Source organism: Candoia aspera, chromosome 1 (assembly GCF_035149785.1).
Source record: "Candoia aspera isolate rCanAsp1 chromosome 1, rCanAsp1.hap2, whole genome shotgun sequence".
Classification (NCBI taxonomy): Eukaryota; Metazoa; Chordata; class Lepidosauria; order Squamata; family Boidae; genus Candoia; species Candoia aspera.
The window spans coordinates 317,027,730-317,043,208 of record NC_086153.1 but is presented as its reverse complement, the minus strand read 5'-3'; the positions used below and the strand labels follow the sequence as shown (position 1 = coordinate 317,043,208).

The 15,479-nt window shown below is 44.9% G+C and overlaps 1 protein-coding gene across 2 annotated transcripts in view; it reads left to right on the top strand.

The window, feature by feature from the left end:
- The window catches only part of JAG2 (jagged canonical Notch ligand 2), a 102,604-nt gene that overhangs the window by 50,704 nt on the left and 36,421 nt on the right, over positions 1–15,479 (top strand). For both annotated transcript variants that reach the window (XM_063290418.1, XM_063290417.1), the window contains exons 4-5: positions 2,217–2,471; positions 11,648–11,708. In XM_063290418.1, coding sequence (XP_063146488.1) covers positions 2,217–2,471; positions 11,648–11,708 — 316 coding nt within the window. The remainder of the gene's footprint in view (positions 1–2,216; positions 2,472–11,647; positions 11,709–15,479) is intronic.

Below are 15,479 nucleotides of genomic sequence, written 5' to 3'. Positions count from 1 at the left end.
TTTCTGGCAGGAATCTGGTGGTAGAAATTGAAGGTCAAAGATCCCAAAAGAGAGAGTGGGCTTTCTCTCATCCCTTTCCCACCATATCCAAACTAGCCTCATGCTACTTAAATTAAACTTGGCAAAATAAAAATACATAGTACAGTATTAGCAAACTAAAAGAAGACTGGGAAGAGAGTGGCTGCTAGGACCTGTTCAGGTTTGTGAACTTCAGCAATAGTCCAAATTATTTGTTCTCCAAGAAGCAGCAGCAGAATTCAGAATGGTTCCCCAGCCACATATATATGATATACAACTGCTATTTGCTACTTCTCCTTCCTCCCACCATTTTCAGGGGTAGAATTCCTGCCTTTTATTGTATTGACCAACAGCGGAGAACTAATTAAAACTGGAAGCAAAACTTTGAAAATTTAGAAAAAGATATCTCAACTACAGTTTTAGAATAGTGAACAGGCCTGTTTTGTCCCAAGCTTAAAACAAACTTACTGTGTTTTGTTTTGAAGTTTGGGAAAAATAATAGAACTTGATTGGTTTGTTCCAGGCTCAGAATACTCAAAATGCTCTTTCCAAGTTTGGATTGTTTCTGTACAAAACATTTTGCATGCCCTTATTTATAGGATTTTTAGAATGGTTCTTTTAAGTAATAGCATTCAAAAATACAATGTCAATGATGGAGCTTTTATTTCTGTCCTATATATTTCTGTCCTATATTTAAAAGAAATTAATTTATCTCTGTAGTTCTTACATAATTTAAAAACCTGAAGGTTTGTTTTCATATAAATTAGACTTCATCCATACAGTACTCTTAATCATCTTAGTAAAAGAAGCAGAAGCCTCATACGCATTAAGGAAGTAGATACAGATGACATTCAGGAATTATAATAAGCAGTAAAGATGTTGCTTTTTTTTTCCTTTGGATGCAAAAGTCTCATTCTGTCTTCACTTCTCTGTACAAGTGCTAGATAGGCTGAAAGGCATAACATTAGTGCAACAAGAGAAGGTTAAACACAGAATTTACTGTTCTGTATTGGGGGTATGCATAGGCTGATGGTATTTCCTTGAGACAAAAACAGGACATTGGGAGGCCAGCTCATGGCTGCTAAGGTTGAGCTTGAAGGTGCCCATGCCAGCGTCAGCGAAGGGGTTGATGCCCAGTCCCACCTCACGCTCCATCACATCACCCGTGGGGTGGTGGCGAGAGGAGCTGAAGGTCGTCACACCGATGGCCAGGTACTACGGTCCAGCATCCAGGAGCATTTTCTCCTGCTTTGCGGGCAGCTGCAGCAGCAACTGTCGAACAAAAGCGATTATCAGGGGCAGGGAGGGTGGGGAAGAAAAGAAGGAAGCAGCCTCCAACAAACGGCAGGAGAAATGGGAAGGAAGAGCCGCTGCCGCGCCGCCGCCAATCCAAGCAGCTTTGCCGTGCCTTTCTCTTGCCAAAGTCCGTGCCACAATCAGCCAGTAATTAAGCAACCACATCAGGAACTCCCCGTTAGGCATCCATGCACCAAACACACAAACACACAGGAGAGGGTGGGCTAAGGGGTTGGGTGCAGGGGGGAAGAAAGCTGGGGGAGCGCCAAGGAAGCTGTTGAGAAGCTGCAAAAAGAAAAGAAGAGTAAAAAAAAGACCTCGGCATACACACAGGCAAAGCCGATTGCGCCTCCTACCCCCGCCTCTCAGACTGCACTTTTCCGAAGGGGGATGCCGAAGGGGGAGTTCCTGTTTTTAAAAAACAGTTTTTAAAAACACGGGACAAAATTGACACATTAAAATGACGGGATGGTCGGGAAATGTGAAAAAAACGGGACTGTCCTGTTCAAAACAGTACGTATGGTCAGCCTAGGTATGCAGGAATCCTGTAGTTCATTTGCCACTTGTCAGTTCTCTTAGTCTGATTATGTGTTTTTGGTGTGTGACCTTATTTTTTTCTGAACATAGGAATCTCCTGTCTGACCCTTTCTAACCAGAAGCAGCTTCCCTGCATCCTTAACAATATGACTTCCTTTATGTAGGGAAGATAATTTGCTTTCTAAAATTGCTTAAGGTGAAACCCAGAAAGGTACATTCTTAAATGGGTGTGCTGATTCTTAATTCAGAAGTTAAAATTTTCTGGAGTTCTGGCCACATGTTGTCCTTTTGCGACTATAGTGCTCACCTTTGATGACATACTCTTGTATGTGTTTATTCTAATTCTGTCATCTTTTTATTTTTAGATGAAAAATTATTAATTGACAGAGTACCATTTGCGAGTACGATCAACCCAGAGGATCGATGGGAGACGTTACAGTTGAATGGCCATGTTGCTCATTTTGAAGCACAAATAAGAGTGAAGTGTGATGAAAACTATTATGGCCCACAGTGCAATAAATTTTGTGGCCCTCGTGATGACTTTGTGGGCCATTACACATGTGACCAAAATGGAAATAAGGCTTGTATGGAAGGCTGGATAGGTGATGAATGTAAACAAGGTACTGTACTTCTCATGTTTTAAAATGTGATGGTTATGCTGGAATTGTGACATGTTTTTCATGGGAAAAGAGCAGGAGTGACCAAACTAAGGATTTTGGGTGCTCCCAGGCCTACTTTTATAGCTGCCAGATCCACTCAAGACTGAAATTTAGTAGCAAACTATTAATTTTAAGTGGCACTATATTCTTAGTGTGCGCGCGTGTGTATATTAATAAAACAATCTAGAAACACAGACATATATATTAATGCCCCAGAGTAGATGCATTAAGCTTCTGAAATTCTTAACTGATAACAAAGCTCATATCATGAAGCCATCTACCATCTACTGCAGCATTTGAAGATAAAAAAAAATAGTTGTCCTTCTCTAGCATAGAATATCAGTGCACTATTATTAACCCAGCAGCCTTGTGTGGTGCAGAGTGGTAGGCAGCCGTATTGCAACCGAAACTCTCCCCAGGATCCGAGTTCGATCCCAGCAGAAGCTGGATTCTCCAGTAGCCGGCTCAGGTCGACTCAGCCTTCCATCCTTCCGAGGTTGGTAAAATGAGTACCCAGCTTGCTGGGGAAGGCAATGGCAAACCACCCCGATATAGTCTGCCAAGAAAATGTCATGAAAGTGGTGTCCCCCCAAAGTGTCAGACATGACTTGGTGCTTGCACAGGGAACCTTTCACCTCACCATTATTAACTCAGTACTTTGTGTTGATGCCATATATGAATTAGACAGTTGAGACATGTCTATTCCTTTTTTTATAATAATTTTATTAAAGTTTACAAATACAAAAATTAAAGACTAATACAAACTAAGAAAAATATAAAAAGGAAAAGTGCAAAGAAAGAGAAAAGAGAAAAAGAATATATATACTGGTGTGTGTGTGTACACACACACACACACACACACATGCATACACACAAACACATATACCTATATGTATATACATACAGTATATCCCTGGTGGTATAGTGAGCTGGCCAAAGGAGGACACGGAGGCTGCCAATGTGAAGACCCAGAAGCTCCTCACAATTTACAGAGGTTTGCACCCCAAGTCCAACACCAAAGAGACTACACCAGCCGGAAAGAGGGGTGGTGTCTGTTGAGTGTCAAAGCCACTGTCCTGGATGAAACCCAGAGCATCCAGGTGTACATCAGTAAGATGGCACCTAAAGATGAGCTGCTGAGAGAATGCCTGAGGCAGCAGCAGCCATGGAAGGCAGATCAAGCAGAGGAAGTGCCATGGCAAGACAAGACCCTTCATGGGATATACCATCGACAGCTGAGGTGGCTGACGTTGGGAAATCCTACCAGTGGCTGGAAAGGGCTGGACTAAAAGCACTGAAGCACAAGAACAGGCACTAGGCACCAGATCCATAGAAGCAGGGGTCTACCACACTAGACAGGACCTGAGATGCAGACTCTGCAGAGAGGCCTTGGTGACAGTCCAATACATAGTGCCAGGGTGTAAGATGCAGGCAGCATACACTGAACGACACAACCAAGTAGTGTGTACAGGAACTTGTGTATAGGAACTTCTGCACAGTGTAAGGGCTAGACCCTCCCAAGTCCAGATGGGAGATTCCACAGAAGTTTGTGGAGAATAATAGGGCTAAGATCCTGTGGGACTTCCAGATCCAGACAGGTAGGTACTGGCCAATCAACCAGACATCATGGTAGTAGACAAGGACCAGAAGACAGCGGTGGTGATAGATGTAATGGTGCCAAGTAATAGCAACATCAGGAAGAAGTTGTATGAGACTTACCAGGGCCTGAAGGGAGGAACTAGAGAGGATGTGGAAAGTGAAGGCCAAGTGGTCCCAGTGATGGTAGGAGCAGTCAGGACTGTGACTCCTAAGCTGGGAGGGTGACTCTACCAGATCCCAGGAACAACATCAGAGCTCTCTGTCCAAAAGAGTGCAGTGCTAGGAACAGCTAAGATACTGTGCAGAACTCTCAAACTCCCAGGCCTCTGCTAGAGGACCCAAGGTTGAAGAGGACACATATCACCCATGGGGGTGAGAAGGGATTGATTGATTTGCGACTCCCCCTCCCTCCAGACACGTATTAACAACGTCAGTAACTTAACACCTTCTCTAATATTACCAAAAAAAAACCCCTCTTCTCATATCTCATCTGTTATCAATAAACAAATTATAAAAACTTGTCATTCAGTCCTAATCAACAAAAGTCCATTAAGAGCTATCAGAAATAATACCATATATATTTTCACCTAAATCAAATCCATTTTGTATTCCAACTTAATCACTTTCTCTGAGAAATAAAGCAAAAGAAATCTCCCCATTTATAAACAAATCATTAAAGCCTGGTCAAAAAAAAAACTACCATTAATATCTACCGGAAACTACAACATAAATATTTTAACCCTGGTCGAATAAATCCACTTTGAATTCCTTCTGTTTACTTTTTAAAAGCATAATCTTTAATCCCATCAAAAAATGTCCCACAAGTTGATTTCTTACTATTTTCTCTTTGTCTCCTCTCAGGAACAGCTTAAGTTGTTTGACACGTCCCTTTTATAAATCCAAGTTAAGACGACTATCCAAGTCACTCTTCTAATTTATTATTTGTATGTCCCCTTTAGTTATTAAGACATAGCCAGATTCATCTGTAAAGATATGTGGCATCTTTTTCCATATCACTCTTGTAGTCTGGCAGTTTTTTGAAATCCATCTTAAATCTACATTCAAGTCAGCCTCAGTTTCTATTTTGTCCCATAAAATCTGTTCCTCTTCTGTAGCCTCTGTTAGATCCATTTTAGACAATCTTAACACCTACTCCAGCATATGGAGTCATCATATCCAAGATGGTGACCAGATGCTGCTCTAAGGTGGGAGACCCCCGAAGATTTTTAGATTCTCTACCCCAAATGCTGCCCTTGTGAGTGGTTGAGCTTGAGCGGGAGAGTGGAAGAACTTGGATTCCATACCTGTGATGTGGGGGGAAGAGTAGTGGAAGCTCCCTGGACAGAGTGGCGTGAGTGGTGCTGAATGGTAGGAGGGAGCAGGGAGGGGCAGCCCGAGCCTTGAGCCTTGACTGCATCTTGATGCCTACAGCAGCTACAGTGGCGTTGGCAGCCCCAACATAACTTTTTCTGGGCCCGAGTTTCCCCTGGCCTCCTGTGAGGACACACAGTGAGGATGTGCTGGGGGAGGTGAGACCTGAATGCTGAAGCGGCAAACCCCAATCCACCAGATGCGCCCTGCACGGCGCGGTGGGATGCGAACCCTGGTGAACTCTGGGGTGAAGATCAGCCCCAGTACTGGAGTGAGTCCTGGACGAACCCCAGCATAGTAGACTGGCCCCAACATGAGGATATGGGCCGACTCAACCCTCAGCAAGGCAGGTGGGCCCCGCACATCGCAAGAGTGAGCCCTGGCGAATTCCAGGGTTGAAGATCAACCCCAATACCGGGACAAGCCCCTGGGGAATCCCGGCACAATAGACAGGCCTCGCATAGCAGGGAAGTGAGTTTTGGAGGTGGTGGTAGATCAACGGACCAGTGTTGGAGTTGGGGGAGTCCATTTGGTCAAGCGTCCCTTGGGGGGCACTGCTTAGAGTCCTTCGGACAGCCGGCTTTATGGAGAGACTTTTTGAGAGCTCTAATCCTCCATATCAGTGTCAACACCATGTGGAGACGGGTTTCTTGGAGGCCTTTGACTCCTAGACTGGAAGGAAACTTTTGGAGAAGCTGGACGCTGCAGGACAGGAGACTTGAATTACGGGTTGTCTTGGCTATCCCCTCCCAATCCTTCTAATTCTCTCAATAGTTAGTTCCAGACAAGGCAAGGATTAACAGTGTCCCTCCAATGTGAATGCTGGATCTTCCCCCCACCCCCATGTGAGAGACTAGGGGGAGCCCAGGCGGTGTGAATGCGGTGTGTTAGAGCACTCACCCCCTGAGTGAGAGAGAGGGGGTGGGGGGTAGTGGATGTGATGCCCCCTGTTGTCCAGTGAGAGAGGCGCGGGGGGCATAGTGAGTCTGTGGGTGGTGGTTAGGCCTACCAGTGCCGAGAGCTAGAGCTGGTGCACTGGGGGCCCACCATCCCCTTGAGGTTGCGGGTATGTGTGCATGGTTGTGTGAAAGGATGGAGGGATTCCCATTTCAAACCAGGAACTTTAGAGATCCAGGATTGGAGGCAACTGGACTGGAAGATCCTGGGGGAGGTAGAGCGAGACATTTTATCGAGGTGGTGACGGGCAGGGGATGCTATGACGGAAGCCAGAGGGTAAGTCGTCATAGAGGAAGATGCCCCAGGTGTTTGTTACCTGTAGCGTGTTCCGACCCTCCGTGCTTAAACCTAGGCCCTGGACAGCAGTCCTGTAGGGGCCCTGGCCTCCGGCTGCTGCTGCTGCTTAACGCCAGGTCAGTTAACAAGGCCCCCCTCATATGTGACTTGATCATGGAGGAGGGGGCAGACCTGGCATGTATTACCGAAAACTGGCTGGGCCCTGAAGGAGGAGTAGCTTTGTCAGAGATGTGCCCGGTCGGGTTTCAGGTGTGGCACCAGCCGAGATGCCAGGGCAGGGGAGGAGGGGTGGCAGTTGTCATCAGAGTCTCCGGTGGCCTTCAGAGGCCCTGCTCCACAAAGAACTGGTTGTGAGACCCTGTTCTTCAAGTTGGGTGCCCAAGAGCAGTTGCGAGTGTTGCTGCTGTACCAGCCTCCCTGCTGCGTGGCAACCTCCCTGCCTGAGCTGCCGGAGACCGTCTCAGGGTTGGCAGTGGAGTTCCCCAGACTTATGGTTCTGGGGAACTTCAATCTGCCGTGCCTGGGGCGGGTCTCAGAGGCAGCCCAGGAGTTCATGGCCGCCATGGGCCTGACTCAGATTATTCGGGACCCAACTCAAAACAGTGGCCTCACGCCAGACTTAATTTTCTTGTTGGAGCAGTGGCAATGTGATCTGAGGGGAGACTTACATCTTTCCCCTTTGTCATAGTCAGACCATGCTCTGGTGGTTCTGAGATTCTCTTATGCCACCCCCCTCCGCAGGGAGGCCGGGCCTATTCGATCAGCCTGCCCCCAGTGACTAATGGGCCCAGTGTGGTTTCAGAGGGAGCTGGGGATTATACCTGAGGACTTGCTGCACGGTCCAGCAGAGACCCTGGCCGCCGCCTGGAATAGGAAGGCGGCCCAGGCCTTGGACAGGATCGTGTCTGTGTAGCCTCTCTTACCCACCGAACTCGACACTCCCTGTGGTTCACAGAGGAGCTGAGGGTTCTGAAGAGGATTAAGAGACGCCTGGAGCACCGCTGGAGGAAGACGAAGACCGAACCCGACCGGACACAAGCTAGAGCCGCTATTAAGGCCTACCTTGTGGCAGTTAAGAGCGGCGAAACGTCAATATTTCTCCGCTCTTACTGCATCTGCAGAATGCTGCCCAGCGGCCCTGTTTAGGATCACCCAATCCTCGTTGGGGAAAGGGGGTCTGGAAAATCACCTACAGGGCTGTGCAGAGGAATTTTCGGAGCATCTACAGGATAAAATCGCTCAGATTTGCTCTAAGTTGGACTCCCAAGCGTGAGACAGGGTCTGTGGAGATGCCTGGGGAACATACATACTCAGTTATCTGGGAACAGTTTGATCCTGTTGGACCTGAGGAAGTGGACAAGATCCTCCAGACTGTAAATGCCACCACCTGTCAATTAGATCCATGACCCTCCTGGCTGGTGAAGACAGCTCGGGAGGTGATGTGTGGTTGGGTCCAGTCGATGGTAAATACGTCGTTGCAGGAGGGGGTGTTCCTGGCGGCCTTTAAGGAGGCGATGGTGTGCCCCCTCCTCAAGAAACCATCACTGGACCGTACTATACTGGATAATTTTTGTCCAGTCTCCCACCTCCCCTTTATGGGGAAGGTGGTTGAGAAGGTGGTGGCATTGCAGCTCCAGAGGATCTTGGAGGAAACTGATTGTTTGGACCTGTTTCAGTCAGGATTCAGGCCCGGATATGGAACGGAAACAGCATTGGTCGCACTTATGGATGACCTCTGGCGGGAGTGGGATGGAGGCAGTGCATCCATCCTAGCTCTCCTTGATCTCTCAGCAGCTTTCGATACCATCAACCATGGTATCCTTTGGGGGCAGCTCAGGGAGTTGGGGGTGGGTGGCGTAGTCTTACGCTGGTTCACCTCCTTCCTCCAGGGCCGGTCCCAGTCGGTGTTAGTAGGGGAGGAGAGGTTGGGCCCATGGCCCTTCCTCTGTGGAGTGCCGCAGGGTTCAGTACTCTCTCCCCTCCTATTTAACATCTACATGAAACCGCTGGGTGAGATCATCCGTCCCCATGGGGTGAGGTATCATCAGTATGCTGATGATACTCAGCTATACATTTCCACCCCGGGGGAAGTAAGTGATGCTGTGGCTGCCCTTTCCAGGTGCCTGGGGGCTGTGGGGGTCTGGATGGGGAACAACAGGCTTCAGCTGAACCCTGGTAAGATGGAGTGGCTGTGGGTTAACGGCCCCTCGGTTCCCAGGAATTTGCCATCTTTAGTTCTGGACGGGTTTGCACTGCCCCATTCAGACTCGCTGTGTAACTTGCGGGTCCTCCTGGACTCATGACTCCTGCTCGAAGAGCAGGTGGCAGTCGTGGCCAGAAGGGCCTTTGCACAACTTAGTGTTGTGCACCAGTTATGCCCCTTCCTGGAGCGAGAGGCCCTTCTAACGGTCACTCATAGCCTGGTCATCTCCCATATAGACTACTGCAATGCGCTCTACATGGGGCTACCCTTGAAGACTATCTGGAAGCTGCAGTTGGTTCAAAATGCGGCCGCACATATAGTGATGAGTGCTCCGAGATCAGCACTCGTAACACCTGTTTTGCGCAAGCTGCATTGGTTGCCAGTATGCTTCCAGGTCCAATTCAAGGTTACCACCTTTAAAATCCTATATGGCACGGGTTCAGGTTACCTAAGGGACCGTCTTATACCCATTACATCAGCCCGTCCCATCCAATCGTGCAGAGAGGGCATGCTGCGGACCCCGTCTGCAAGAGAACTCCATCTGGCGGGGTCCAGGAGGCGGGCCTTCTCTGCAACAGCTCCCGCCCTTTGGAACACCCTTCCCCCAGAAGTGAGGTTAGCCTCCTCCCTCCTGGACTTCAGAAAACAGCTGAAGACCTGGTTTTGCTGCCTTGCCTGGAATAAAGAGGGGAAGAGCCATTCTTGGGGCTGGCTGATTCCTTAGTGCTGAGGGGACCAGTTTCATGCCCTTATGGTTTGAATTAAATCCGCCATGGCTTGGATTTTGCTGCATTTTATTCTGATTGATTAATGGCTGTTTTTATGATTTTATGGAATTTTTCATTGTTTTTATTGTGAACCACCCAGGGTCCCCCATCTGGGGGAGATGGGCGGTGATAAAAATTTGATAAATAAATAAAAGTAATTTCTAAGTACATTGGTCCCAAACATCCTTAATTTCTTCTATAGTCAGATAATATTGCCCCAGTGTATTAATAAACCTCTTCTCCTTTAATTGTAATCCTTAGTTCTCTCTGGTTCCCTCTAGTCAACCTTCAAAGTCCCCTCTTATATGTTTATTTTCCAATCAGCAAAACTTTCCCATGGGACAATTTCTCACAGTTAATTTCAAAATCCTCATATATACTGTGTTTCTATAAGATTTTAAACAACCCACAGGAAATATTCTTTCAAGTCCATTTGGCCCCTTAACTTTCCAAGCTCAGCATTCTAGTTCCCCTTGTGCTGTTTTCCCCAAAAAATTTTTCTTTTTAATCATAAAACTTATATGGAACTTCATTCATCCAGGATGGAAGGAAACTCTCCTGGTGTGATGAAATTTGCCTTTCAGAAGGTTCTTAACATCCAAAAAAATCAATAAGAAGCAATTTCCTAAGTTAGTTAAGAAAGGAAGTGGGTGAACCCAGTGTCTGCTGAAGGCACTGAACTGTGGCTTAGGTGTTTTCCCTGGCTCCCAGAGCTCTCAAATCTGCCAGAGATCGCTATTTTGCAATCTCTTCGCAGGGACCCTCTGTATGGAGCAAACCTGTGGGTGATCCTAGTTCTCCCCTTGATCCAGAGAGGAGTTCCGAGGAGCCAATCCATTCACTGGCTCCTCTTTTTGCTGCAGCCATTGGCTCCGCTATCGCAGAGCCATCTTCAGTCTGCTGTTGCTTTCCCAGAAGAACACATGTTGTCTATTCCGATTAACAGTGACTCTAAAAGTTTGGGAGTCTTCTAGACGGGAAAAAGGAGCTGAACCTGACAACTTCAGGCAAAGTAAATGCCCATCATTGAATTATACCCCCTCCAAAATACTAATACGATGTTGTATTTATTAGAGATACCGTACTGAATCAGCAAGCCTTAAATAAGCACATAATCACATAATGTTTTAACCATGGACTTGGAAGTTCTTGCATCCACAGTCTATCTCAGTCAAGCTCATTATTTATTAAAATATGTTTTTTATCCTGCATTTCTTCTGAAATGTTAAAGAAGAATATGTACTGCTTACCATGGTATACTAGCTATACTGACTGCTGATTTTCCCACAACTTAAACTGTAGTGGGGTTTAGCTGTGATTTGTTTTCTTATCCAGATAAACTCCAGCATTACGGTATTTCATTACTGTATTTAACAGCTTATTCATGTGTGTTAATCAAGTATGTTAAGAGACTGGACTGCTCTAGAAACTTAATTTGAAAATACTGTGCTTGTGCTTTGAAAGCTGACCATGGTACTACAGTTTGATGTGTCTGTAGTTCACAGTTAAAAAACATTGTAGTGATATATTTTCCTCATTTTAGAGTACTTAATCTTCATCCATTCCAAAATTAGAATGTTGGCAGAGCATCTGAGATACTATAATACATTTGTATCTTGTAAGAATAGCCTTTGGACAGGACATTTTTATAGTGCTTTATGTTTCCTCTTCCTTTGTATCTTTTTGTGTTTCCTGAAATAGATATTTTTAGGCAGGAAAAACACAAAAAATCTGTTTGGTTTTCCACATTCATGAGATGATTGATACAATAATTGTAATTGATAGTTCTAGCTGAGATCTAGCAAAACTGTTCCACTTTAAGTTCTTGAAAGTACCCTTCAAGAAAAAAAATCAGTGCATAAAATGGTAGTATCATTTAATTACAGTAATCACTTTTTCTAAAGAGTTGGTACTAACTGATGTTTAATTCTTTCTTTTCATAGCTGTATGTAAGCAAGGATGTAATTTAATCCGTGGAGGCTGCAGTGTACCTGGGGAGTGCAAGTAAGCTTGCTTATTTACTTACATACTCTGAGTGGTGTACAATTCCCCAATACATAATTCAGATTCAAATCATATAATCAGTTAAAAACAACAACTAGAAACATTCCTATAGAATCAGGAATCAGGAATAAAAACATTAACAAAATTGAAGAATCCAATCTCATGACTGAAAGGCAATTGTAGCAAACCAACCTTCCTGGCTTGATGGGAACAACTAAGTTTTCACTAGTTTCCTAGAAACCAGAGGGGAAGGGGCAGATCACACAATTGGGCAGAAGGTGCTGTTCCAAAGGACAGGGGTGGCAACTGAAAAGGGATGCTTATATTGCCCTTAAGATAACAATTTCTATTTGAGGGGAGGTATAACTAGCCCAGCCTACTAGATCTTATCAGGCAGGTCAAAGGTGGTCCCATAGATATCCAAACCCCATAGATACCCAAACCCCAAACCATAAGGGCTTCACAACCACTCTTTGAATTGTATCTGGAAGCCAACTGGCAACAAGTATAGCTGTCAGAATAGAAGTCTTATGTGGGTACCTTGAGGTGCACCCATCACTAATTGAACCACTGCATTCTGGTTTGGCTGTAGCTTCCAAATGCTCCTGAAAGGCTATAGCCCTATGTCAAGTGCATTGAAACAGTCCAGTCAACAGGTAACTGAGGCTTAAGTGACAGTGAGCAATGGCTGTTGTCCCATGAGTGTTTACAATTGGCATACAAGATGGAACTTGCAAATGCCATCTTGCCCACAGTTGCTCCTGCTCTTCCCAAACTGCAAACCAGTTCTACCTAAGGCAGTAGAACTCTGTTTAGAGTTAACCATGGAATCTCACTGGAAGCAGTTGTCCTTCAGACCTACTGGCACATATAATAATCTTCCTTGGATTGAGTCTCAGCCTGTTCCCATCCAGACCCAGACAGCCTCCAGGGGCCTGGACAGCAGTTAAACAGCATCACTTACTCGACCAGCAGTCAAGATATACCATGATGAAACATGACCCCATGCCATTGGATGATCTCACTCAGCAATGTCATACAGATGTTGAATAGGAGTGGGAGAACATCAAGTCCTTCAGCACACCCCATTAAAGGGTCTATGATTCAATCTCCCCCCCCACACACACACACACACCAGACTGGAACTGTGACTTCAGGAAGGAAGAGAACCATTGTAATCTAGTGGGCCATTCCTAACCCTTGAAGATGGCTCAGAAGGATACTATGTTCCATGGTACATAGTACATCACACTGGTCCTACCAAAGATCGTCAGTAAGTACCATCAGTGATGTATTTATGCTGATTCAAGGCCTGAAATTGGACTGAAACAGGTCCAGTTTCCTCCAGGACCCTCTACAGTTGTAGCTCAACCACTTTCTCCATAAACTTCCCCCAAAGGGAGGATTGGAGACAGGTGTATAATTGTCCAGTATATCTTGGTCAAGCAGTGGGGAGGGGACTCAATACCACCTCTTTCAAACGGGGGGGTGACACTCCTCTCGGTATAGATTTTGGAGTTTGTGTCTATGTGTGTTAGATTTATACTCTTGTCTTTTGCTCAGAAGCAGTGTATGTAGTACTCCATTCCCCCATTTTTCCCCTAAACAATAAGTCAGGTTAGGCTGAGAAAAGTTACTGGCCCAAAGTTACTTAGTGAGTTTCCATGGCTGAGGGTAGATTAGAACCTGGATCTCCTTGTGTTAGTCTAACACCTTACCTGCCACACCACTTTGTGTGTGTGTGTGTGTGTTACAATTGTGTGGGAATTATATGTAATAGGTAAACAGATACCTGAATTTGAGAGATAGTTTCTATTTTTGAAATGGTTTTTTCCAAAGGTGTATAGCAATAAATCTGGCACATATTTTTATTTTTATATTTTCAAATGTAGACACTGTTGTCAATTGTATAAATTAAAATAGTTTTGTATCCCATTTGTCTGCTCAAGTAGAGCGTTTAGAGCAGCCTACAGATAAAATAAAATGGAATATAAACTACTTACAGAAGTACAACCTGAAAATCAGACAACAGATCTCATGGGCAGCTTTGTTCTCACTACTAAGTTGTATACAAGCTCACAGATATAGATAAGTAAATTAGCACACTTAGAGCTGAAAGCTAAACATTCCCCAGTGATCTTAATATTTGGACCTTTTCTGTTTGCACCTCAAGTTACAACCTATTTAATGGGAATCACTAACATAAGCTAATTTTTCTTGCATATTTTCATCTCTAACTCAATAATTTTGATATTTATTTGTTATGATAATGTGATAAAATGCTAACACGGAAGCTGTGGCGCTGCTCATGGTTTTCTATCAGTTTTTGGTGGCACTTGTCTTTAAAGCCGGTGGAGGCTTCATAGCACAGGGCTCACCAGCGGGTTCTGTCAGCAGCCGCAGCTTCTAGTTCCCTTGGCTGGATGTCACAGAGGCATAGGGTTTCTTTCACAGCATCTTTGTAGCACTTGTGCGGTCGACCTCAAGGTCTCTTCCTAGACTCCAGTACACTGTAGAGCAACTGGCGAAGCATACAGTGGTCATCCTTTCTGATGACATGTCCCACCCACCGCATCTGGGCTCTGATAATCAGAGTCTCAATGCTAGTGGGTTCTGCGCAATCCAAGACCTCCAGGTTGGAGACACAGTCTTGCCAGCAAATGCCGAAGATGGAGCAGAGAGCACGCATGTGAAATTTCTATAGTTGTCAACAGACTTCCAGTGCCCCCGTTGTGCTAGACTCTGCACTTCCAGACTGGGACTGCAGAGCCACCTCCGTGTCCACAGATAAACTGCACAACAGTGTGTTTTCTTCGAACCCAAAGGACTACCAACAAACTGCTTATTTCTTCCTCAATTTCTGAAGTACATTAAGTTAATCCTGTCTCTGAAATATTCTGACCTCGCTTTTAGAATGGCAATGTTACTTAAAGAACTTTGTTCATAGTTTTTAATTAATGTACTTATCTCTTTAGTGAACTGGTCAGTGTAACAGTGTAGTTAGGAAAGGTTATGAAGAAGGCCGTTAACCCCAACAACATGTATGTAGAAAACTATGTAGAAAACTATGTATCCTACTCTGTTGAAATCCAGAGGTTATGAATATACTGTATATAGCAGCATTTATCTTCTGGGACATTGCTATTTTCACATTTCTTTCATTCATTCATTCATTCAACTTCTAATTTACCTATAATTAAAGTTCTCTGGACAAATTGTAAACTTGCATGAAAAATACAGTTTAAAAGTTTCTAAAAACTTTTTTTTAAAAATGCATAGTTCACCATTGAGGACCTTCAGTTGATGGCTGTTTGAGAGACAAGATTAAACAGTATCAGTTCATCCATATTTCTTCTATCATCGGTGTTTAATATGACATTTGAGTTCATTGAGAGCCAGTGTGGTAATTAAGGTGTTGGACAATTCTACACTAAACCATGGAAAATCACTTTGTGACTTTGGACCAGCATCTCTCAGCCAACCCTCTCACTGAGTTTTTGTAGTTGGAAAGTAGTTCCAAGTAGAAGAGAATATATGTAGTTCAAGGTTGAACTGTGGAGTCCTTCATGCTCTCTGAGCTTGGTTGTTTGCTTGCAGATGTTTCATTACCTGGCTAGGTAGCAGCAGCAGCAGCAGCACTAATGATGTTACCTAGTTGAGTAATGAAACATCTGCAAGCAAACAACCAAGCTCAGAGATCACCAAAGACTCCACAAAATGCAGTGTGTCACCTTGAATTCCTGGAGGAAATGCACGATATAAATCTTAGTG